At 35.5% G+C, this 25,071-nt stretch overlaps 1 protein-coding gene across 1 annotated transcript; it reads right to left on the minus strand.

Moving 5' to 3' along the window:
- Positions 1-3,566: 3,566 nt before the first annotated feature.
- Positions 3,567-24,522, minus strand: LOC133549218 (gastrula zinc finger protein xFG20-1-like). Its single transcript, XM_061894424.1, has 3 exons — positions 22,985-24,522; positions 7,985-9,905; positions 3,567-7,087 (listed from the first exon to the last, which is right to left on the minus strand). The coding sequence occupies exons 1-2, from the start codon at positions 23,142-23,144 to the stop codon at positions 9,022-9,024; spliced, it is 1,044 nt and encodes a 347-aa protein (XP_061750408.1). The 5' UTR covers positions 23,145-24,522; the 3' UTR covers positions 3,567-7,087; positions 7,985-9,021.
- Between the last annotated feature and the right edge of the window lie 549 nt (positions 24,523-25,071).

Raw genomic sequence — 25,071 nt, forward strand, 5'->3', positions numbered from 1 at the left:
TATTATGTTAGATCCACTTTGGACTGGACTCTCACTATTATGTTAGATCCACTATGGACTGGACTCTCACTATTATGTTAGATCCACTATGGACTGGACTCTCTCTACTATGTTAGATCCACTATGGACTGGACTCTCACTGTTATGTTAGATCCACTATGGACTGGACTCTCACTATTATGTTAGATCCACTATGGAGTGGACTCTCACACTACTATGTTAGATCCACTATGGACTGGACCCTCACTATTATGTTAGATCCACTATGGACTGGACTCTCACTATTATGTTAAATCCACTATGGACTGGACTCTCACTATTATGTTGGATCCACTATGGACTGGACTCTCACTATTATGTTAGATCCACTATGGAGTGGACTCTCACACTACTATGTTAGATCCACTATGGACTGGACCCTCACTATTATGTTAGATCCACTATGGACTGGACTCTCACTATTATGTTAAATCCACTATGGACTGGACTCTCACTATTATGTTGGATCCACTATGGCCTGGACTCTCACTATTATGTTAGATCCACTATGGACTGGACTCTCATTATTATGTTAGATCCACTATGGACTGGACTCTCGCACTATTATGTTAGATCCACTATGGACTGGACTCTCACACTATTATGTTAGATCCACTATGGACTGGACTCTCACTATTATGTTAGATCCACTATGGACTGGACTCTCACTATTATGTTAGATCCACTATGGACTGGACTCTCACTATTATGTTAGATCCACTATGGACTGGACTCTCTCTACTATGTTAAATCCACTCTGGACTGGACTTGTGCAGCCCTTTGAGACACTCGTGATTCAGCAGTGATTGCTTGAAAGTAGCGTGAACAAAAGCGAACCTTGTAAGGGTTTCTCCAGGATCCTGAGCCACTTAGCTGCGGGCTACTTTCCTCCAACTTGGCAGCAACTTACTTGGAAGCAAAGCCCCGACGCCCAGACCCGGACTGCGGGGCGGCGGGTGTCCTCCGAGCAGGTCGTCCAGGATCTGGAAGTGCGGACAGCAGCCGGCGTCGTGTCCACCATTCTTCTTGTTGTAGTAAAGCTGCTTCAAGCGTTTCCACCGCACTCGGATCTGCTCCGGACTTCGACGGAAGCCGGCGTTCCTCATCGCGTTCGACACCTTTTGGAACACTTTCCCGTTTCTGGTTTTGCGTCCGTCGAGGTACTTCAAAATGTTGGATTCCCTCAGTTGGTGGATCAAGAAGATGGTTTCCTGCTCGCTCCAGAAGTGAGTTCCGCGGGGAGCTGCCGGCGCCATTTTGAAAATGTTCCGTTGTTGTGCGTCCGAGCAGCGGCGGGGCGTTCGGCTCTTTGTGGAGAGTCGACTCTTTTGGCTCGGCTCGACGGGAGGAGGCGGTGCTCTGCGCATGCGCCAGTATGGACTCCGTCGGATTCCATTGAATTGCTATGTCGTTTGCGAAAGATTCGGCCTTTTCAGCATTAACTGTTTTTCACATTCATTTATGGTCATAATGGAAAGGTTTTTTTTTTAACAAAATTAAACATTTAATTATCTTATAGTTATTACTCTTCTATGTATACATTAGCCATACTAAAACAAACAATTTTTCAGACTTTGTACAATTTAAAATGTATATTTTTTCTGCGCAACACATTTGAAGTTAAACAACAGAGAATAATAAAATAATTCAAAAATAGTACAATTAATAAATAATAAATATATTTATTGTATAATTAGCATAATTATTTTATTTAGATAGATAGATAGATGGATAGTACTTTATTGATTCCTTCAGGAAAATTAAAATTCCAGCAGCAGTGTACAGAGTTGATATCAATTTAAATAAAAGTAAAGTGTAAATAATGGGGGTTTAAATGGAAACAAAATAGAGAAATATTACCGTAAGAATAAAAAATAATAATAAAAAAATAAATAATAATAAATAAATAAATAAAATAAAATAAAAAGCAACAATGGGAATAAAAATATAAAATTAAGATAAGAATATAACAAGACAAAGTAGGCTATTGTTATTGTTATTATATATATATATTAATAATATACTATATAGTTATAATATATATAGTCGAGGTTTCTGTGGTATATTTGTTATACATTGCTGAATATCGAGAGCGAATACACGTTAGGTCAGGAAAAAACCCCCCACAAAGATTATTTCATCCCGACAAGCCTGTTTCGCAGGTTTTTCTGTTCTTCAGGGGGTTTAATGTTATTGTTTTTTATTTATTTAATGGATTATTTATTTAATGGATTATTTATGAGACTATGTCTCCCGGCTGGCCTGGGAGCGCCTCGGGATCCCCCGGGAAGAGCTAGACGAAGTGGCTGGGGAGAGGGAAGTCTGGGTTTCCCTGCTTAGGCTGTTGCCCCCGCGACCCGACCTCGGATAAGCGGAAGATGATGAATGGATGGATTTATGAGAAAAATTAAACATTCAATCCTCTTATAGTTATTACAGTACTATGTATACATTACATCAACTTTGTACAATTTAAAAAAAAAATTTTCTGCGCAACATATTTAAAGTAAAGCAACAGAAAACGACGAATAAAAACTCAACACAACAAAATAGTACAATTAATAAGTAATACATATATTGTTATATAATTAATATCATTATATTATTTATTATATATTAATAACGGACTATATATATATATATGAACAAAATTAAACATTTAATATTCTTATAGTTATTACTTTATTATATATACATTAGCCCTACTAAAACAAAGTTAATTTTTTTAACTTTGTACAATTTAAAATATTGTATCTTTTTTCTGCACAACACATTTAAAGTAAAACAACAGAGAATAGCGAAAAAACTCAAAAATGCTACAATTAATAAACAATATATATATATTTTAACTATATAATATATTATTAATATGTATGACAACAAATAAAATAATGATCTGCCCGATTGCAGCTGAGATAGGCGCCAGTGCCCCCCGCGACCCCGAAAGGGAATAAGCGGTAGGAAATGGATGGATGGATATTTGTTGTACAATTAATATCATTATTTTATTTGTCGTCATACATATTAATAATATACTATATAGTTAAAATATATATAGTTGAGGTTTCTGTGGCTTATCTGTTATACGGTGCTCAGTATTGAGAGCGAAAATATGTTAAGTCAGGAAAAAAGGTGTCATTTCATCCCCACGAGCCTGTTTCGCAGGTTTCTCTGCTCTTCAGGGGATTTTATTTAATTATTTTATTTTATGAGCAAAACTAAACATTTAATTAACTTATAGTTCTTACTGTACTGTGTACACGTTAGTCGTACTAAAACACACTTTAATTTTTGAAATTTTTACAATTTCAAATGTTTTGTCCTTTTTCTGCGCAACACATTTAAAGTAAAACAACAGAGAATAAAAACAACAACAAAAAACTAAACACAACAAAATACTACAATTAATGAATAATAAATATATTTGGAATATGATGAATATTTTATTTGTTTGTTATGTATTAATAATATACTATATAGTTGAAATATATATAGTCATTAATTTATGGACAGCAATAATGCAAAAGTTCTGAGCAAAATTAAGCATTTAATTATCTTATAGTTCTTACTGTACTATTTATACATGAGCAGTACAAAAAAAACGTATAATTTTTGAACTTCGTACAATTATGGTCCAGACCGACATACGGTGGAAACTTGATTTACAAACTTCATTGGTTCTTCAACGGCGTTCGTAAATTGAAAAGTATATTTAGTGATGCAAAATTCTCCAAAAGAAACAATGTAAATATGGATAATTGCTCCATGTTTTAGTGAAGGTTTGTATACTTTGAAGTAGGGATGCACCGATTAATCGGTAACCGAATATATTGGGCCGAATATGGCAAAAAAAGCCACATTCGGCCTTCGGTGGAATGAGTTAAAAACAAGGCCGAATAGTGGCGTGTGACGCAATTTTTTGACGCGGTGACGCAATCAACGCAATCAACGTTGGGATATGTTGTGTACCTGTATAAGTGTATGAGGTTACATGCACACACTTATTGAGATTTAGTGGGGCCTCTGTTTACATTATTAGCCTGTTGTGTAGGCTACCTGTATAAGTGTATGAGGTTACAAGCACACACTTAATTGAGATTTACTTGAGCCTTCTGTTTACATTATTAGCCTGTTGTGTAGGCTACCTGTATAAGTGTATGAGGTTACAAGCACACACTTAATTGAGATTTACTTGAGCCTTCTGTTTACATTATTAGCCTGTTGTGTAGGCTACCTGTATAAGTGTATGAGGTTACAAGCACACACTTAATTGAGATTTACTTGAGCCTTCTGTTTACATTATTAGCATATCTACTGTGGCTAAGCAGACTTTTGCCAAAAAGACAATAAATTATTTGTTGTGGGTTTATCCACTTTAATGCACTTTATTTTTTTTTTGGAATGCATGTTTTGTTTGAAGGCCTAATATAAATGAAAAACTTTGTGCTTTTTTTTGAAAAGCAAAGACTACTGGAATATTAAAAAAATGTCAATATTCAATAAAAAATTACTTTATTTGAAAAACATGTCTAAATATTTTTTTCTAGGCTATTTATGCAATATTAAATTTTTTGGGAAAAACTGCATTCATTATTCGGCTTCGGCCACAAATTTTCATTTCGGTGCATCCCTACTTTGAAGGCAACATCAATGTATGTCCAACAAACGTAACAAGGAGCCGAAGCATCCACTTTCTATTTATTGACAAGCCCTCACAAACTATCAGAAATCACAAAACTCTAACTTTGACAATCACATTGCTATCAACATTTTGAAAAGTAAAACGCGACCACATTAACAAGGAGCTAAACAGAAAACAGAAGAGTGTGTGTTGCCGGAGTGTCTTTTCCTCTCTGTGAAATAAGTCTGCTCTGGCATCGCTTTCCAGAAAAGTCCGGTTTCGTCCCAGTAAAGACTTGCTATAGTACGAGGCCTTCCTCCTCAAATCTTCCATACTTGTGATTGAAGTACTCCTCTAAAATATTATTTTTTTCAACTCCAGGTCTCTTATTATATTTTCTATCAAGAAATTTGCATTTGTTATTAGTGAGAATATACGTATTTTAAGGTATTTTTGGGTTCGTTGAGGTTAGCTATTTTTACTTGTTTAGGAAAGTCTTGACAAGCCAAATTTTCTTGTTCTATTGGCAGATCATTTTGCTTAGTTCAAATACAATACCCCTCTTTTTTGTATTTTTAGGGTCCTTGGCCCTTTGCAAAGGGCCAAGGACCCTATTGAAACTGCTGTGTTTTATTATTATTCTTTCTTTCTTACTTTCTTTATTTATTCCGCACCTATGCGCTGTAATTTGACCCCCTTAACATGCTTCAAAACTCACCAAATTTGACACACACGTCGGTCTGGCATGCCTTCCCAACTTATTAGGCAGCCAAACCAGAAAAATCAAAATTGCGCGCTAGCGCCCCCTAGGAAAAAAAAAAAAACAGACCACTTGTAACTTCCGTTAGGAATGTCGTAGAGACATGAAACGAAAACCTCTATATAGGGCTGATTTAGACCTAGATTTCATAATCGTACCTTCTAGGGCAAAAATCAACAAAAATTTTGCAAAAACTCATTCAAAGCAAAATTTTCGCAAAAAAATGCTATTTTTGCCTCTTTGAGTTGTAATTTGACCCCCTTAAAATGCTTCAAAACTCACCAAACTTGGCACACACATCAGGACTGGCGAAAATTGCGATCTAATGAAAAAAACAAACCCCAAAATCAAAAAATGCGCTCTAGCGCAATTTTTTAATAAAACACAGAAAAAACTGCTCCTAGGAAGAAAACACAAACAAAATTGCTTGTAACTTCCAGTAGGAATGTCATAGAGACATGAAACGAAAACCTCTATATAGGGCTGACTTAGACCTAGATTTCATAATTGTACCTTCTAGGGCAAAAATCAACAAAAATTTTGCAAAAACCCATTCAAAGCAACATTTTCGCAAAAATATGCTATTTTTGCCTCTTTGCGCTGTATTTTGACCCTCTCAAAATGCTTCAAAATCACCAAACTTGGCACACACACATCAGGACTGGCGAACATTGCGATCTAATGAAAAAAACAAACCCCAAAATCAAAAAATGCGCTCTAGCGCAATTTTTTAATAAAACACAGAAAAAAACTGCTCCTAGGAAGAAAACACAAACAAAATTGCTTGTAACTTCCAGTAGGAATGCCGGAAAGACATGAAACAAAAACTTCTATGTAGGTCTCACTTAGACCTACATTTTAATAATTGACAGCCTGCAGAAAAAAATCAACAGGAAGTTGGCAATTACCCCTTCAAAATAAAAGTTTTGTGAAAACCCGTCACCTTTCTTCAAACGAAAACTCCTCCGAGTGCGTTTGTCTTTTCGGCTTCAAACTCGCAGAGGACAGAGATTGAACCCTTTTGATTAAAACTATACAACAAAGTTTTGATTACTGCTCCGGTTTGGATTTAACGCGCCTTCAAAGAACCCCTTCGCAAAGTTTCCTAAAAAACGTCATTTTTGCCTCTTTCAGCTGTAATTTGACCCCCTTAAAATGCTTCAAAGTGCAAGTTAAAACTCTACTATGCAAAGCAAAAGCCATTTATCAACAACATCCAGAAACGCCAATCTGTAATTTGACCCTCTTAACATGCTTAAAAACTCACCAAATTTTACACACACATCAGGACTGGCGAAAATTGCCATCTAATAAAAAACCAAACCCTAAAAATTTAAATTGCACTCTAGCGCCCCCTAGGAAAAAACCCAGACAAAACTGCATGTAACTTCTGTTAGAAATGTCGTAGAGACATGAAATAAAAACCTCTATGTAGGTCTGACTTAGACCAGGGCTTGATTAGCGGCGGCAGCAGCCAAAGGCGGACCCGACCAACGCTGCTTGCAGCTTTCATTTTTTCTTGTTTTTGAACACTGACTTGTTCAACGGTGTGGGCTCCAACCGACGGCGAACACAATGCCGTGTCGACGGCGGAATGATCCGAGCCACCCGTTGGACGCCCTGAAGTCATCCAGCCCAAGTTGAGCGGCCATTTCTCGGGCCTTCTCCTGTAAAACAAATGTGTTTATAGGTGAAATCATCAATCATATTTTGAAATAAGACCAGTAAATTAATCATTTCATACAAAATAAATCTTTTTACCTAATTATTGTTGTTACTGTCACTTAGTACATGTAAGTGCCTGAATATTTTGTAAACGTATGTACGTTTGTGCTAAAAAAAAAAGTGTTTGTAGGTGACATTATCAATAATATTTCGAAATAATCATTGAATAGAACAGTGGTTCTCAATTGGGGGTACCCGTAACCCTGGGGGCACTTGAAGGTATGCCAAGGGGTACGGGAGATTTTTTTTTAAATATTCTAAAAATAGCAACAATTCAAAAATCCTTTATAAATGTACTTATTGAATAATACTTCAACAAAATATGGATGTAAGTTCATAAACTGTGAAAAGAAATACAACAATGCAATATTCAGTGTTGTCAGCTAGATTTCTTTGTGGACATGTTCCATAAATATTGATGTTAAATATTTCTTTTTTTGAGAATAAATGTTTAGAATGAAGTTGATGAATCCAGATGGATCTCTATTACAATCCCCAAAGAGGGCACTTTAAGTTGATGATTACTTCTATGTGGAGAAATCTGCATTTATAATTGAATCAATTGTTTATTTTTCAACAAGTTTTAAGTTATTTTTACATCTTTTTTTCCAGATAGTTCAAGAAAGACCACTACAAATGAGCAATATTTTGACACTGTTATACAATTTAATACATCAGAAACTGATGACATAGTGCTGTATTTTACTTCTTTATCTCTTTTTTCTACCAAAAATGCTTTGCTCTGATTAGGGGGTACTTGAATTAAAAAACATTTTCACAGGGGGTACATCACTGAAAAAAGGTTGAGAACCACTGGTATAGAAGATAGATCTATTTACCTATTTATTGTTGTTACTGTCACTTAGTACCAAAGGCTGTGTTCCATCTATCAAGGGATCACACTACTCAGCATTCTCGGTGAAGTATACTTAGGTATACTGGAGATTCTCGGTGAAGTATACTCAGGTGTACTGGAGAGGAGGCTATGCTGAATACTCGAACCTCAGATTGAGGAGGAGTAGTGCGGTTTCCTTCTGGTCGTGAAACTGTGGACCAGCTCTATACTCTCGCCAGGATCCTTGAGGGTGCATTAGAGTTCTCCCAACCAGCCCACATGTGTTTTGTGAACTTAGAGAAGGCATTTGACCGTGTGACTTAAAAATCCTGTGGTGAGTGCTCAGAGAGTATGGGGTATCAAATCGCCGGATTGTGGTGGTGCGGTTTCAGTATGATCAGTGTCAGAGGTTGGTCCGCATGGAATGTGGCGTAGAGGTGTCGGTTTCTCAGATCTGGACCGCCACAGGACCCCAAATCTATGAGCAGAGAGGGGGCAAACCTAACACCGCTCCAAGCACTTTTTGTTTGAGCTGATTATGACCGAGTGCAGCTGCAGCTATATAATCAGGGAATGCCCAAATAAATGGGGAGGCGTGGAACTTTTTCCTCAGAACGTGGGGTGACACTGTACGAGGGTGCAGGTCCACACGCTCTCCTCGTGAGCTAAATTGAATCCTGTCTGTTTTATTCCTTGCTCCTTGTCCTGTTTAATAGATAGTTCTGTGTTTGAACCTGACAGTTGGACTCCGCCAGCGCTGCCCGATTCTGTTTAGAACTTTTATGGACAGAATCTCTAGGCGCAGTCAGGGTGTTGAGTGGATCCAGTTTGGTGGCTGCAGGATTAGGTCTGTTTTTCCTGGTGGCTTCATCTGGTCAGGATTTTCAGCTCCGACTGGATCGGTTCGCAACAGAGTGTGAAGCGAATGGGTTTAAAAAACAGCACTTCAATGCTGAGTCCATGGTTCTCGCCCGGAAAAGTGGGATGTCTGGCCTTTTCTGCTTAGGCGGCCCGATTTAAGATGGATGAACAAGAAATTATTTATTCTACGTTGTGTGCCAACATGTGCGCCGTCAAACTTTTCTGGTAGCAAAAACTTTTACTGCAAACGGAGCATCGAAAAGGTTTTTCCACTGCGTGCGTCGCCAAGTGCGACGCCACGTTTACCTTTTGCGTGAACCTCTTTCCGCAAATTGAGCAACTGAAGGGTTTTTCTCCTGAGTGCGTTTTCGTGTGCGCGACCATGTTTGATTTCTGAGAGTAGCTCTTGCCGCAAACTGAGCAAGCGAAAGGTTTCTCCCCGGTGTGCGTTCGCATGTGTCGGGCCAGCGTGTAGCTGTAGGCGAATTTGTCGCCGCACACTGAGCAACTAAAGTGTTTCTCTCCGGTGTGTGTCAGCGCGTGCCGGGTAAGGTTACGCTTATGGGAAAAGCTTTTGGCACAAACCGGGCATGAAAAGGGTTTTTCTTTTGAGTGCGTCCACATGTGTCGAGCTAAATTGCTCCTGAAATGGAAGGTTTTATCGCAAATTGAGCAGGTGAAGCGTTTTTTGCGCGTCTTCTTTTCAGAGCACTGTGAGTCGGCGTGAGTCCTGATATCGCCTGCCCAGTCTGTATCGCTGCTCAAAGCATCTTGGGTATCGTCCCTGTCTCCGTCCTCACTATCTGACAGTGGAGCTAAGAGCTTGTCTGGTTGTGATCCCCCACAGTGGTCTCCCTCAGCCTCGGTGGTCTCCTGTGGATGTGAGCTGCTGCTTGGAGGCTCCGCCCCTTCGCGATGAAGCTGTGAGGACTCGGGTGGTTTCTCTTCATCGTTTTCAGTCTTCACAGAGACACCAGTCAGTGGCAACTGGGCAAGATCAGCCTCCTCCTGAGTGGTCCACAGTTCCTCTTCTTCATCTTTAATGCGGGGCGGCTGCTGGACGTCTGCAGAAGACAAACACTTTAGTTAAAAATATAAAAAAGAGTCAATCATTATATAGAGCCGGGTGCTAAAACGAAATGGTTCAGATATTTGTTCTTCTTCGCAGGAAGTGACACGCTGACACGTTGGTAACAGTACCAACTTTCATGTTCTGGTTGTCCGGTGGTTGATTCTTTGCACGGAGTGAGAAGAGAAAGTGAAATTGAAGAAATTGTGGATAAAAGCCGGAAAAGTCCCCTGGACAATATGGCAGTTTTTGGGATGTTTTTTTAAAGGTACCGTAGTCAGACACAATGTGGTCTGTAAACGGTGCCAGGCGCCCGCCGTCCCCGCCAAGACCGGTTCTGCAGCTTACCCTTTAGAGCAGTGGTCCCCAACCACCGGGCCGCAGAATAATTTTTTATTATTTTTCTATTTTTATTAAATCAACATAAAAAACACAAGATACACTTACAATTAAAGCTGCAAGCAGCGTTGGTCGGGTCCGCCTTTGGCTGCTGCCCCCGAGACCCACGGCCGGATAAGCGTTAGAAGACGCCTTGGAGCCACTATTTTGAGAATCTAATGCATTGTGAAAGTAATGCAGTTGTTGTATTGAAGTGAAAATATCAAACTTCCTGTTGATTTTTGCTAAAGTATGTTATTTATTAAAATGTAGGTCTGAGTGAGACCTACATAGTGTTTTTTGTTTCATGTCTCTCCGACATTCTTACCAGAAGTTACAAGCCGTTTGGTCTGTGTTTTCTTCCTAGGAGCAGTTTTTTCAGTGTTTTATTCAAAAATAGCGCTAGAGCGCAATTTTGAGTTTTGGGGTTTGCTTTTTTCATTAGATTGCAATATTCGCCAGTCCTTATGTGTGCGCCAAGTTTGGTGACTTTTGAAGCATTTTAAAGGGGTCAAATTACTACGCAAAGAGGCAAAAATTGCATTTTTTGCGAACATTTTATTTTGAAGGGGTTTTTGCCAACTTCCTGTAGATTTTTGCTGAAAGAAGTGAGTACATCAAAATTGGCTCTAAGTCAGACCTACATGGGAGTTTTTGTTTCATGTCGCTATGACATTCCTAACAGAAGTTACATGCAGTTTTGTCTGTCATTTTTTCCTAGGGGGCGCTAGAGCGCCATTTTCATTTTGGGGGATTGGTTGCTTAATATGTTGGGAAGGTTTGCTATACCGACGTGTGTGTCAAATTTGGTGAGTTTTGAAGCATGTTAAGGGGGTCAAATTACAGCACATAGGTTCGGAATAATAATAAAACACAGCAGTTTCAATAGGGTCCTTGGCCCATGATAAAGGACTCCTGTGGAGTCCTTTATCATGGGCCAAGGACCCTAATAAGTATGGAGACAAAGGGCATCCTTGTTTTAGACCTCTTAAAAGAGGTATAGTCCCTCAGATGTATCCATTATTGATCATTCTACAGCTAGTTGTTGCGATCCGTGACTCAGATCTTCACATGTTTATTTTTCCATCTCTGTTTCATTCTTTTCTGACCCACTTACTTCCTGTTTAGTCCGTTACCATGGTTACACATTGATTTCACCTGCTCCTCGTTTTCTACACACACCTGGTTCTCCTTGATTTCTCCCTATATAAGCTTTCCTCTTTTCTTTGTTCAGTCTGGGTCCATAAATGTGCCTTCTAGCAACAGTATTGACTGACTTCATGAGAGTATATTCTCGCTAGCTTTTCATGCTAAACCTTTGTTTTATTCCAGCTCTCACGCTGATGAATTGTTTTTTTTCTTTTTTGTGTGCCTTTGTGCTAGTCTTAGTTTTTATGTTTTCTATTCCTAGCTTTTATGCTCGCGCCCTTGGTTTATTTTGTCTGTTAGCTCCAGTATTTTTGTTCGTAGCCTGCTTTTGTTAAGTTTAATAAATCATTTAAACTTAGTATTGCTGTGATCTTGTTGACGCATCCACGGAGGGACAAACTATGCCAATCAGTCATTACACTAGTTTTATTATATAGCGTCTTGATCCAGTGTAATAAGGAGTACCCAAAAATTGGAAAAAACAAAGCTTTTACAAATAAGTATTAATAATTAGTTATTTGTGTTTTATTTATAATCTGAGCCAGAACGATTTTTTTTATTTTTTTTTTGTATTTTATTTTGAAAAATGTCCGGATTCTCTCGGTTATATCTTGGTCAAGTGAGAGGAATATTTGAGATTATATAATAATTTGAGCCTTAAAAAGGTCAATAAATCCTAACAACATTGATTTTAATTATTTATTTATTTTTTTTGCATTGACACTTAAAAACAAATTACACAACCATAATTGTGGATTCAAAAAAGGGTCCTACTCATTAAAGTGTTAAAAAATAAATTATACATTTTATTAACTGTTTACTTTTAACACAGTAACCTCCAGATCAACTTCAGATTATACGTTTAATTGTTGTTTATGTTTTTTGTTTGTTTGTTTGTTTGTTTGTTTTAGGCCCTTTAAAAAATAAAAAAAATAAATATCAGCTTACTTTTTTACATAGCAAACACAAAATATGCAACATTTTCCCCAAAGAATATCAATCAATCAATCAATGTTTACTTATATAGCCCTAAATCACTAGTGTCTCAAAGGGCTGCACAAACCACCACGACATCCTCGGTAGGCCCACATAAGGGCAAGGAAAACTCACACCCAGTGGGACATCGGTGACAATAATGACTATGAGAACCTTGGAGAGGAGGAAAGCAATGGATGTCGAGCGGGTCTAACATGATACTGTGAAAGTTCAATCCATAATGGATCCAACACAGTCGCGAGAGTCCAGTCCAAAGCGGATCCAACACAGCAGCGAGAGTCCCGTTCACAGCGGAGCCAGCAGGAAACCATCCCAAGCGGAGGCGGATCAGCATCGCAGAGATGTCCCCAGCCGATACACAGGCAAGCAGTACAGTATCTCAAAGTGGAATATTTAATGTGACGTAATCGAAGCTTCGAATAAGTCAACAATTCAAAATGACATTGATTTTGATTCATTATTATTTTTTAAAGAAAGAAACAGCCTGCATGGCAGCGTTGTGTTATTAGAGTCAACATTGCAACATTTTCTTGTTACATTTCACCTGTTGGCTCTTTTACAACACTTTTTATGTATTTTTTTTTTTAATATATAGTATTTTTACAATGTGCTGTTGTGGGGCCGTTAAAAAATGGCCCCTAAGCCGCACTTTGGAGACCCCTGGTGTACGGGATATGTACTGTACTGTCCTAATAAAAGTTTCAATCAACCCATCACATTTTGCACTATTTTCTCACACTTTATCAAACATTTCTTACATATTCCTTATTCAGGCCCTTATTGTGAAATGTGATTTTAACAGATTTGTTGACATTGTTTGAGTGTTTTCAACATTCTCATGTTCAAACTGTTCCCACAAGGTTGGGAGAATGGAATTTTCCAAAATGTTTTAGTATTGCCGGAGCATTCAAAGTTCCTTTCGCCAGAACTAAGGGGCTATACCAAACTCCTGAAAAACAACCCCAAGACTGAAATTCTGATCATTTGGATGGGTGGCCAAATACTTTTGGCAATTTAGAAATTAGTTGTAAACATCTCCTTCCGCGTGTGTCCCTGAGACCCACATTGTTGATTGTCACCTCATGTACGGATGTACTTTGTGGACGCCGAAAGTTTTTGCTGTCGTCCAGCATTTTGTTTCTGTTTACTTTGTAGCCGGATCAGTTTTACTTTAGCTTTGCATAGCCATTGCCTTTTCCTTTCCCGTTTGTTCATGTTTGGTTAAAGCAGGGGTGTCCAAAATTTTTCCACTGAGGGCCGCACACTGAAAAATCAGAGCAAGAAGGGGCCATTTTGATATGTTTTTATTTAAAAAACCAAGACAATATATGTGTAAAAATATACATTTCGGCCTCCACTCAGGCTTGATCCCAGGGACCCCAAAGGATTTTGGTCAAAAAATATTTACAATTTGTCATTATTTTGTATTATTGTTATTCAAGGTTTAAATCTGTAGATCAACATTAGGTCTATTTTAGTTGTATGCCCTTTTTGTCAAAGAAAACCCTATTTTGTTATGGGAAAAAACACAAAATATGCAATAGTTTCACCCAATAGAATTTTAAAGTGGAATATTTGATATTATAGAATAATTGGAGCCTTAAAAACATCAACACATAACACCATTGATTTCAATTTGTTATTTTTTTAGCAAAGACGCAAAAAAAAAAAATCTCACTAAAATTATTGGGGATCCAAAAGGGTCCTACTCATTAAAATTATTTAAAATGTGTCATTATTTTGTATTATTGTTATACAAGGTTTAAATCTCTAGATCAACATTATGTCTATCTGTTAATATAACGTTTTTAAAGATTCAAGTTGTATGCCCTTTTTGTCAAAGAAAACTCTGTTTTGTTATGGGAAAAAAAACACAAAATATGCAATAGTTTCCCCCAATAAAATTTTAAAGTGGATTATTTGAGATCATAGAATAATTGGAGCCTTAAAAATGTCAACACATAACACCATTGATGTCAATTTGTTATCATTTTTTTAGCAAAGACGCAAAAAAAAAAAAATCTCACTAAAATTATTGGGGATCCAAAAGGGTCCTACTCATTAAAATTATTTAAAATGTGTCATTATTTTGTATTGTTATACAATGTTTAAATCTGTAGATCAACATTAGGCCTATCTGTTAATATAACCTTTTTAAAGATTCAAGTTGTATGCCCTTTTTGTCAAAGAAAACCTTATTTTATTTTGTTATGGGGAAAAAAACACAAAATATGCAATAGTTTCACCCAATAGAATTTTTAAGTGGAATATTTGAGATTATAGAATAATTGGAGCCTTAAAAATGTCAACACATAACATCATTGATTTCAATTTGTTATCATTTTTTTAGCAATGACAAAAAAAAAAAATCTCACTAAAATTATTGGGGATCCAAAAGGGTCCTACTCATTAAAATTATTTAAAATGTGTCATTATTTTGTATTATTGTTATACAATGTTTAAATCTCCAGATCAACATTAGGTCTATCTGTTAATATAACGTTTTTAAAGATTCAAGTTGTATGCCCTTTTTGTCAAAGAAAACCCTGTTTTGTTATGGAAAAAAAAACACAAAATATGCAATAGTTTCCCCCAATAGAATTTTTAAGTGGAATATTTGATATTATAGAATAATTGGAGCCTTAAAAATGTCAACACATAACACCATTGATTTCAATTTGTTATTTTTTTAGCAATGACAAAAAAAAAAAAATCTCACTAAAATTATTGGGGATCCAAAAGGGTCCTACTCATTAAAATTATTTAAAATGTGTCATTATTTTGTATTATTGTTATACAAGGTTTAAATCTCTAGATCAACATTAGGTCTATCTGTTAATATAACGTTGTTAAAGAATTAAGTTGTATGCCCTTTTTGTCAAAGAAAACCCTGTTTTGTTATGGGAAGAAAAAAAAACACAAAATATGCAATAGTTTCCCCCAATAGAATTTTTAAGTGGATTATTTGACATTATAGAAGAATTGGAACCTTAAAAACGTCAACACATAACACCATTGATTTCAATTTGTTATCGTTTTTTTAGCAAAGACGCAAAAAAAAAAAAATCTCACTAAAATTATTGGGGATCCAAAAGGGTCCTACTCATTAAAATTATTTAAAATGTGTCATTATTTTGTATTATTGTTATACAAGGTTTAAATCTCTAGATCAACATTAGGTCTATCTGTTAATATAACGTTTTTAAAGATTCAAGTTGTATGCCCTTTTTGTCAAAGAAAACCCTGTTTTGTTATGGAAAACAAAAACAAAATATGCAATAGTTTCACCCAATAGAATTTTTAAGTGGATTATTTGAGATTATAGAATAATTGGAGCCTTAAAAAAGTCAACACATAACACCATTGATTTCAATTTGTTATCATTTTTTTTAGCAATGACAAAAAAAAAAAATCTCACTGAAATTATTGGGGATCCAAAAGGGTCCTACTCATTAAAATTATTTAAAATGTGTCATTTTGTATTATTGTTATACAAGGTTTAAATCTCTAGATCAACATTAGGTCTATCTGTTAATATAACGTTTTTAAAGATTCAAGTTGTATGCCCTTTTTGTCAAAGAGAACCCTGTTTTGTTATGGGAAAAAAACACAAAATATGCAATAATTTCCCCCAATAGAATTTTAAAGTGGATTATTTGATATTATAGAATAATTGGAGCCTTAAAAATGTCAACACATAACACCATTGATTTCAATTTGTTATCATTTTTTTTAGCAATGACACACAAAAAAAAAATCTCACTAAAATTATTGGGGATCCAAAAGGGTCCTACTCATTAAAATTATTTAAAATGTGTCATTATTTTGTATTATTGTTATACAAGGTTTAAATCTCCAGATCAACATTAGGTCTATCTGTTAATATATCATTTTTAAAGATTCAAGTTGTATGCCCTTTTTGTCAAAGAAAACCCTATTTTGTTATGGAAAAAAAAACACACAAAATATGCAATAGTTTCCCCCAATAGAATTTTTAAGTGGATTATTTGAGATTATAGAAGAATTGGAGCCTTAAAAATGTCAACACATAACACCATTGATTTCAATTTGTTATCATTTTTTTAGCAAAGACGCAAAAAAAAAAATCTCACTAAAATGATTGGGGATCCAAAAGGGTCCTACTCATTAAAATTATTTAAAATGTGTCATTATTTTGTATTGTTATACTAGGTTTAAATCTGTAGATCAACATTAGGTCTATCTGTTAATCTAACCTTTTTAAAGATTTAAGTTGTATGCCCTTTTTGTCAAAGAAAACCCTGTTTTGTTATGGAAAAAAAAAGACAAAATATGCAATAGTTTCCCCCAATAGAATTTTTAAGTGGAATATTTGAAATTATAGAAAAATTGGAGCCTTACAAATGTCAACACATAACACCATTGATTTCAATTTTTTAAGCAATGACAAAAAAAAAATCTCACTAAAATTATTGGGGATCCAAAAGTGTCCTACTCATTAAAATTATTTAAAATGTGTCATTATTTTGTATTATTGTTATACAAGGTTTAAATCTCTAGATCAACATTAGGTCTATCTGTTAATAAAACGTTTTTAAAGATTCAAGTTGTATGCTCTTTTTGTCAAAGAAAACCCTGTTTTGTTATGGGAAAAAAAAACACAAAATATGCAATACTTTCCCCCAATATAATTTTTAAGTGGATTATTTGAGATTATAGAAGAATTGGAGCCTTAAAAATGTCAACACATAACATCATTGATTTCAATTTATCATTTTTTTAGCAATGACAAAAAAAAAAAATCTCACTAAAATTATTGGGGATCCAAAAGGGTCCTACTCATTAAAATTATTTAAAATGTGTCATTATTTTGTATTATTGTTATACAAGGTTTAAATCTCCAGATCAACATTAGGTCTATCTGTTAATATAACGTTTTTAAAGATTTAAGTTGTATGCCCTTTTTGTCAAAGAAAACCCTGTTTTGTTATGGAAAAAACAAAAAACAAAATATGCAATAGTTTCCCCCAATAGAATTTTTAAGTGGATTATTTGAGATTATAGACGAATTGGAGCCTTAAAAATGTCAACACATAACACCATTGATTTCAATTTGTTATCATTTTTTTATAAGCAATGACACAAAAAAAAAAAATCTCACTAAAATTATTGGGGATCCAAAAGGGTCCCACTCATTAAAATGTGTCATTATTTTGTATTATTGTTATACAAGGTTTAAATCTGTAGATCAACATTAGGTCTATCTGTTAATATAACATTTTTAAAGATTCAAGTTGTATGCCCTTTTTGTCAAAGAAAACCCTGTTTTGTTATGGAAAAACAAAAACAAAATATGCAATAGTTTCACCCAATAGAATTTTCAAGTGGAATATTTGATATTATAGAATAATTGGAGCCTTAAAAATGTCAACACATAACACCATTGATTTCAATTTGTAATCATTTTTTAGCAATGACAAAAAAAAAAATCTCACTAAAATTATTAGGGATCCAAAAGGGTCCTACTCATTAAAATTATTTAAAATGTGTCATTATTTTGTATTATTGTTATACAAGGTTTAAATCTCTAGATCAACATTAGGTCTATCTGTTAATATAACGTTTTTAAAGATTCAAGTTGTATGCCCTTTTTGTCAAAGAGAACCCTGTTTTGTTATGGGAAAAAAACACAAAATATGCAATAATTTCCCCTAATAGAATTTTTAAGTGGAATATTTGATATTATAGATGAATTGGAGCCTTAAAAATGTCAACACATAACACCATTGATTTCAATTTGTTATCATTTTTTTAGCAATGACAAAAAAAAAAAATCTCACTAAAATTATTGGGGATCCAAAAGGGTCCTACTCATTAAAATTATTTAAAATGTGTCATTATTTTGTATTATTGTTATACAAAGTTTAAATCTCTAGGTCAACATTAGGTCTATCTGCTAATATAACGTTTTTAAAGATTCAAGTTGTATGCCCTTTTTGTCAAAGAAAACCCTGTTTTGTTATGGGGGGAAAAAAAAACACAAAATATGCAATAGTTTCGCCCAATAGAATTTTTAAGTGGATTATTTGAGATTATAGAAGAATTGGAGCCTTAAAAATGTCAACACATAACACCATTGATTTAAATTTGTTATCATTTTTTTAGCAATGACAAAAAAAAAAAAAATCTCACTAAAATTATTGGGCATCCAAAAGGGTCCTACTCATTAAAATTATTTTATTTATTTTTTTACTGTTTACTATAAACACAATCGTCTTGAGATCAACCTCAGATCCATCCGTCAATTATAACTTTTATTGTTGTGTATGTTTTTTGTTTGTTCTTATTAGGCCCTTCTTTAGAAAAAACTTTTTTTATATGGCAAACACAAAATATGCAACAATTTCCCCCCAAAATATCTCAAAGTGGAATATTTAATGTGACATTGATTTTGATTAATTATTATTTTTGTAAAGAAAATAACAGCCTGCATGGCAGCTTTGTGTTATTAGAGTAAACATTGCAATATTTTATTGTCACATTTTCACCTGTTTACTCTTTTATTCCACTTTTTCTGTTTTTTAATCGTATTTTTAGAATTGCTTAGGGCTGTTAAAAAATTACCCCCGGGCCGCGCTTTGGACCCCCCCTGGGTTAAAGCATTGCATACCTTTTTACCTGCACCCTGCCTCCCGCTGTGGTCTGCATATCGGGATCACAACAAACCATCCTCGTCCCACCGGACACATTCCGACTTTTACAAAGCAAAGGACTACAGAGACTAAACCACGGCACATTATTAGCAGATTTTAATTATTGATTTGCAAAAAATATTTTTTGGACCAATTAGGTGAAGTTGCATGATTTCCTACGGCAGACCAGACAATATCTCATGGCACAAAAGTGGTTGAAAAACACTGACTTAGATGACGGTAGTAACTAATTACCTCCTTGCTTGGCAATCAGCATCAAGGGTTGGAATTGGGGGTTAAATCACCAAAAATGATTCCCGCTGCTGCTCACTGCTCCCCTCACCTCCCAGGGGGTGATCCAGGGTATACTTGCCAACCTTAAGACCTCCGATCAGCAGTGCGTATTCATAGCGATGTAACAGCCAATCAGCAGTGTGTATTCAGACTTCAGAACGATGTAGTCAATGCTTTAGCGTCGAGCAGATATTCGTCTACCAGGGGAGGAGCGGACTCTACCCAAATTATGCTAAACACTTTCCAGTCACAACTATTACAAACATCACTATGAGCCCGTTGACCTTCTAGAAACTTAAACTGCAGCTCAGCTCGCTTACAGTATAGGCTTGAGATGAAAGCTAATTAGCTTTTAGCGTAACGTTAGCTCATTTTTCTGTGTGTGCGTGTGTGTGTGTGTTTTAGGGGCAGCAAAGCCCTCTCTGTCTGTTATTTCATTGAACTCCATGGTGTTCAGGGATGAATAGTCTCTCCTATTGCAATTGTACTATTTTACATGAATCATTAGTAATGTAGCAGCTTAGTTTTGAATGGCAGGGTCCCTGCTATAACATCTTGATAAAAATACATTTGCATAATAAAAGTCAACAACAGGCTTCCCAAATGCTGTAATAAATTAAGCATGATGAGTTGACATTAAACAGTTTCAATGGAAATTGTTTAATGTTAAACTTTTTATATGTAGAAGAAAGGTTGTTTCATTTTATTTAATCAAAGCAACAACTTGAGGCAGTTTAATGTGGATTAACATGGGCAGAATTTTTATAGTGTTCCCAATGTTAAAAGGATAAAGCCATTGTTTACAAATTTGGTAAATAACCCCAAAATTTATATTTTGTTGATTTCTTACTGTACCGAAAATTAACCGAACCGTGACGTCTAAACCGAGGTACGTACCGAACCGAAATGTTTGTGTACCGTTACACCCCTAGTAACACCCCGATAGGTTTTTCAACTTGTTTAAGTCGGCGTCCACGTTAATCAATTCATGGTACAAATATATACTATCAGCATAATACAGTCATCACACAAGTTAATCATCATAGTATATACATTGAATTATTTACATTATTTACAATCCGAGGGGGGGATGATGAGGTTTGGTTTATATAATTTATATATATATATATATATATATAAGAAATACTTGAATTTCAGTGTTCAATTATTTACAGATATACACACACATAACACTCATCTACTCATTGTTGAGTTAAGGGTTGAATTGTCCATCCGTGTTCCAATCTCTGTCACTATTTTTCTAACCATATGCATGTACAGTAGATGGCAGTATTGTCCCGTTTAAGAGTGTCACAACATTGCTGTTTACGGCAGACGAACTGCTTTACGGTAGACGAAAACGTGACTGCTGTTGTTGTCATGTTGTGTGTTGTTACCGCGCTGGGAGGACGTTGAAGGGGAACATCATCACAATTTCAAAAGGGTTAAAAACAATAAAAATTACTTCCCAGTGGCTTGTTGTATTTTGTTGTTTTTTTCAAAATTTCACCGGTCACGGAATATCCCTAAATAAAGCTTTAAAGTGCCTTATTTTCGCTCTCTGCGAAGACACTGGCCATTTCCCTGTGACGTCACACAGTGCTGCCAATGTAAACAAACAATGGGAATACCACAGCAAGATATAGCGACATTAGCTCGGATTCAAACTCGGATTTCAGCGACTTAAGCGATTCAACAGATTACGCATGTATTGAAACAGATGGTTGGAGTATGAAAATATTGAAGAAGAAACTGAAGCTATTGAGCGAATAGCTATTGACGCTATTCATAGCCATAGCATGGCCGAATAGCTGCGTTAGCATCGCCGGTAAAATGTGCGGACCAAACGATCAGGACTTTCGCGTCTTTTGACACTGGAGCAACTTGAATCCGTCGATTGGTAAGTGTTTGTTTCGCATTAAATGTGGGTGGAAGGAAACGTAATATAGTTGCAAATGCATCTACAGGTTATCCATACATCTCTGTGCCATGTCTGTCTTAGCATCGCCGGTCAAATGTGGAGACACTCTGGCACATTCAATGGGGGTCTGGCGGCAGACACTTTGGCATCTTGGGGCCAGTGGTGCAACTTGAATCCCTCCCTGTTAGTGTTGTTACACCCTCCGACAACACACCGACGAGGCATGATGTCTCAAAGGTTCCAAAAAATAGTCAAAAAAACGGAAAATAACAGAGCTGAGACCCGGTGTTTGTAATGTGTTGAAAATGAAAATGGTGGGTGTGTTACCTCGGCGACGTCACGTTCTGACGTCATCGCCTCCAGCGCGATAAACAGAAAGGCGTTTAATTCGCCAAAATTCACCCATTTAGAGTTCGGAAATCGGTTAAAAAAATAGATGGTCTTTTTTCTGCACCATCAAGGTATATATTGACGCTTACATAGGTCTGCTGATAATGTTCCCCTTTGATGAAACTGCCTAACAATAAACCCATGTAAGAAACCAAGAACTCGCCTTTGATCATTCTACAGTTATAACCTCATTGGGCCGGCACGCTGTTTATATCGTGGGAAAGCGGACGTGAAAACAGGATGTCCTCACTCAGGTCCGCATGGAGCCGGAGGGGCGTGGCCTCCAGCGCCGCCTGAATTTCGGGAGATTTTCGGGACAAAATTTGTCCCGATGACGTGGTGACCTGTCCAGGGTGTACCCCGCCTCCTGCCCGATTGTAGCTGAGATAGGCACCAGCGCCCCCCGCGACCCCAAAAGGGAATAAGCGGTGGAAAATGGATGGATTTGTCCCGGGAAGTTATCGGGAGAGGCGCTGAATTTCGGGAGTCACCCGGAAAATCCGTGAGTGTTGGCAAATATGATACAGGGTGATGGGTCAAATGCAGAGAATAATTTCGCCACACCTACTGTGTGTGTGTGTGTGTGTGTGTGTGTGTGTGACAATCATTGGTACTTTAACCTAACTTTTAATTAGATGAACATAGTAACCAATTAGATGATCATAGTAACTAATTAGATGAGCATAGTAACTAATTAGATGAGCATAGTAACTGATTAGATGAACATAGTAACTAATTAGATGACCATAGTAACTAATTAGATGAGCATAGTAACTAATTAGATGACCATAGTAACTAATTAGATGAGCATAGTAACTAATTAGATGACCATAGTAACTAATTAGATGAGCATAGTAACTAATTAGATGACCATAGTAACTAATTAGATGAGCATAGTAACTAATTAGATGAGCATAATAACTAATTAGATGAGCATAGTAACTAATTAGATGAGCATAGTAACTAATTAGATGACCATAGTAACTAATTAGATGAGCATAGTAACTAATTAGATGAGCATAGTAACTAATTAGATGAGCATAGTAACTAATTAGATGAGCATAGTAAATAGAATATCATGCAAAAGCGCAAATTCCAATCCTTGAAATACTTTGTATGGTTGAAGACTTCTGGTAATTAGAAAACATAATGGCAGCAATAGTTCTAAAATAAAATTGGGTGGAATGTCCTCAATTAGCCCAATATTTGGATTATTATCTGGCAGAGAATATGTTAAATATTGGAGTGGAAGGTTGGCAAACATTTAAAAAGTACCTTTATCGTCAAACGCAAGAGCTTCCAGTTGTTGTCGATGTCGATCCTTCTCTTTTGTTCTAGAAAGTTCCTCCTCGTACGACGCTATCGTTCTTTCAAACAGCGCGAATATTTCATCAGCTGCCGCCATTAGTCGCTCCTTTATCATCGTTTTTAACATGTTCTAAAGTTTTTTGGTTTTTTTTAATTAATCCTTCTTTATCATGCCCGCCCTTTTTCTGGCGTCTGCTTCGGAGATGTTGCTAACTTCCGCCTTTTTTCTTTTTCGATTGGAACGCACTGATGACGTCACACTGCTGCCACCGTGCGGCGACATTCAAGACGACTCAAGCCCGGGAAACTTTTTTTAAATTAATTGAACAATTAAATATACGAAAAGTAGGAGTTTTACATCATGAAAACCAAAATAATAATAACAATAATATTTATATAGAACTTTTCTAAGTATTTAAAGACGCTTTACATCAGGGGTCAGCAACCTTTTTGAAAGCAAGAGCTATTCTTGGGTACTGATTAATGCGAAGGGCTACCAGTTTGATACACACTTAAATAAATTGTATTTCTGTCATTCCGTCTTACCTTTTTTATTCTTTTACGTAAGGTTTTCTGTACAGAATAAATGATGAAAAAAAAACACTTAATGGAACGGTTTAAAAGAGGAGAAAACACACAAAAAAAGAAAATTAAAATTTGAAACATAGTTTATCTTCAATTTCGACTCTTTAAAATTCAAAATTCTACCGAAAAAAGAAGAGAAAAACTAGCTAATTCGAATCTTTTTGAAAAAATTAACAAAATAATTTAATGGAACATCATTAGTAATTTTTCCTGATTAAGATTAATGTTACAATTTTGATGACATGTTTTAAATAGGTTAAAATCCAACCTGCACTTTGTTAGAATATATAACAAATTGGACCAAGCTATATTTCTAACAAAGACAAATCATTATTTCTTCTAGATTTTCCAGAACAAAAATGTTAAAAGAAATTCAAAAGACTTTCAAATAAGATTTAAATTTGATTCTACAGATTTTCTAGATTTTCCAGAATATATATTTTTTTATTTTAATCACAAGTTTGAAGAAATATTTAACAAATATTCTTCGTCGAAAAATCAGACGCTAAAATGAAAAATTTAATTAAAATGTATTTATTATTCTTTACAATAAAAAATAAATAAATACTTGAACATTGATTTAAATTGTCAGGAAAGAAAAGAACAAAATCCTAAAATCATTTTCAAGGTTGTATTTTTTCTCTAAAATTATCTTTCTGAAAGTTATAAGAAGCAAAGTAAAAAAATGAATGAATTTGTTTAAACAAGTGAACACCAAGTCTTTAAAATATTTTCTTGGATTTTCAAATTCTATTTGTGTTTTGTCTCTCTTAGAATTAAAAATGTCGAGCAAAGTGAGACCAGCTTGCTAGTGAATAAATAAAATTTAAAAAATAGAGGCAGCTCACTGGTAAGTGCTGCTATTTGAGCTATTTTTAGAACAGGCCAGCGGGAGATTCATATGGGCTCAATATATATAAAATAGATCCAACAAAATATTATATATATATATATATATATATATATATATATATATATATATATATATATATATATATATATATATATATATATATATATATATATATATCCAAAAAAGGTCTGAAGAGCTGCACCCAGGAAAGAATAAAAGTAAATAGAGACAGTTACAAAATGATTGCAGCATAAAAATCATGAAATTGAACGTTCCATAAATCCAATCCATGTAATAAAGACCATAAAGTGAGCACTTATCTTTTAAAAATGTTCTTAGTTTTTCTGCAATGAGAGGAATTACAGGCCTACTGACATGATATTTTCTTATTTAAACGGGGATAGCAGGTCCATTCTATGTGTCATACTTCATCATTTCACGATATTGCCATATTTTTGCTGAAAGGATTTACTAGAGAACATCCACGATAAAGTTCGCAACTTTTGGTCGCTAATAGAAAAGCCCTGCCTTTACCCAAAGTCGCAGATGATGATGTCACAAGTGTGGGGGCTCCTCACATATTCACATTGTTTTTAAAGGGAGCCTCCATCAAAAA

The sequence above is a fragment of the Nerophis ophidion genome, linkage group LG01 (assembly GCF_033978795.1).
Source record: "Nerophis ophidion isolate RoL-2023_Sa linkage group LG01, RoL_Noph_v1.0, whole genome shotgun sequence".
NCBI lineage: Eukaryota > Metazoa > Chordata > Actinopteri > Syngnathiformes > Syngnathidae > Nerophis > Nerophis ophidion.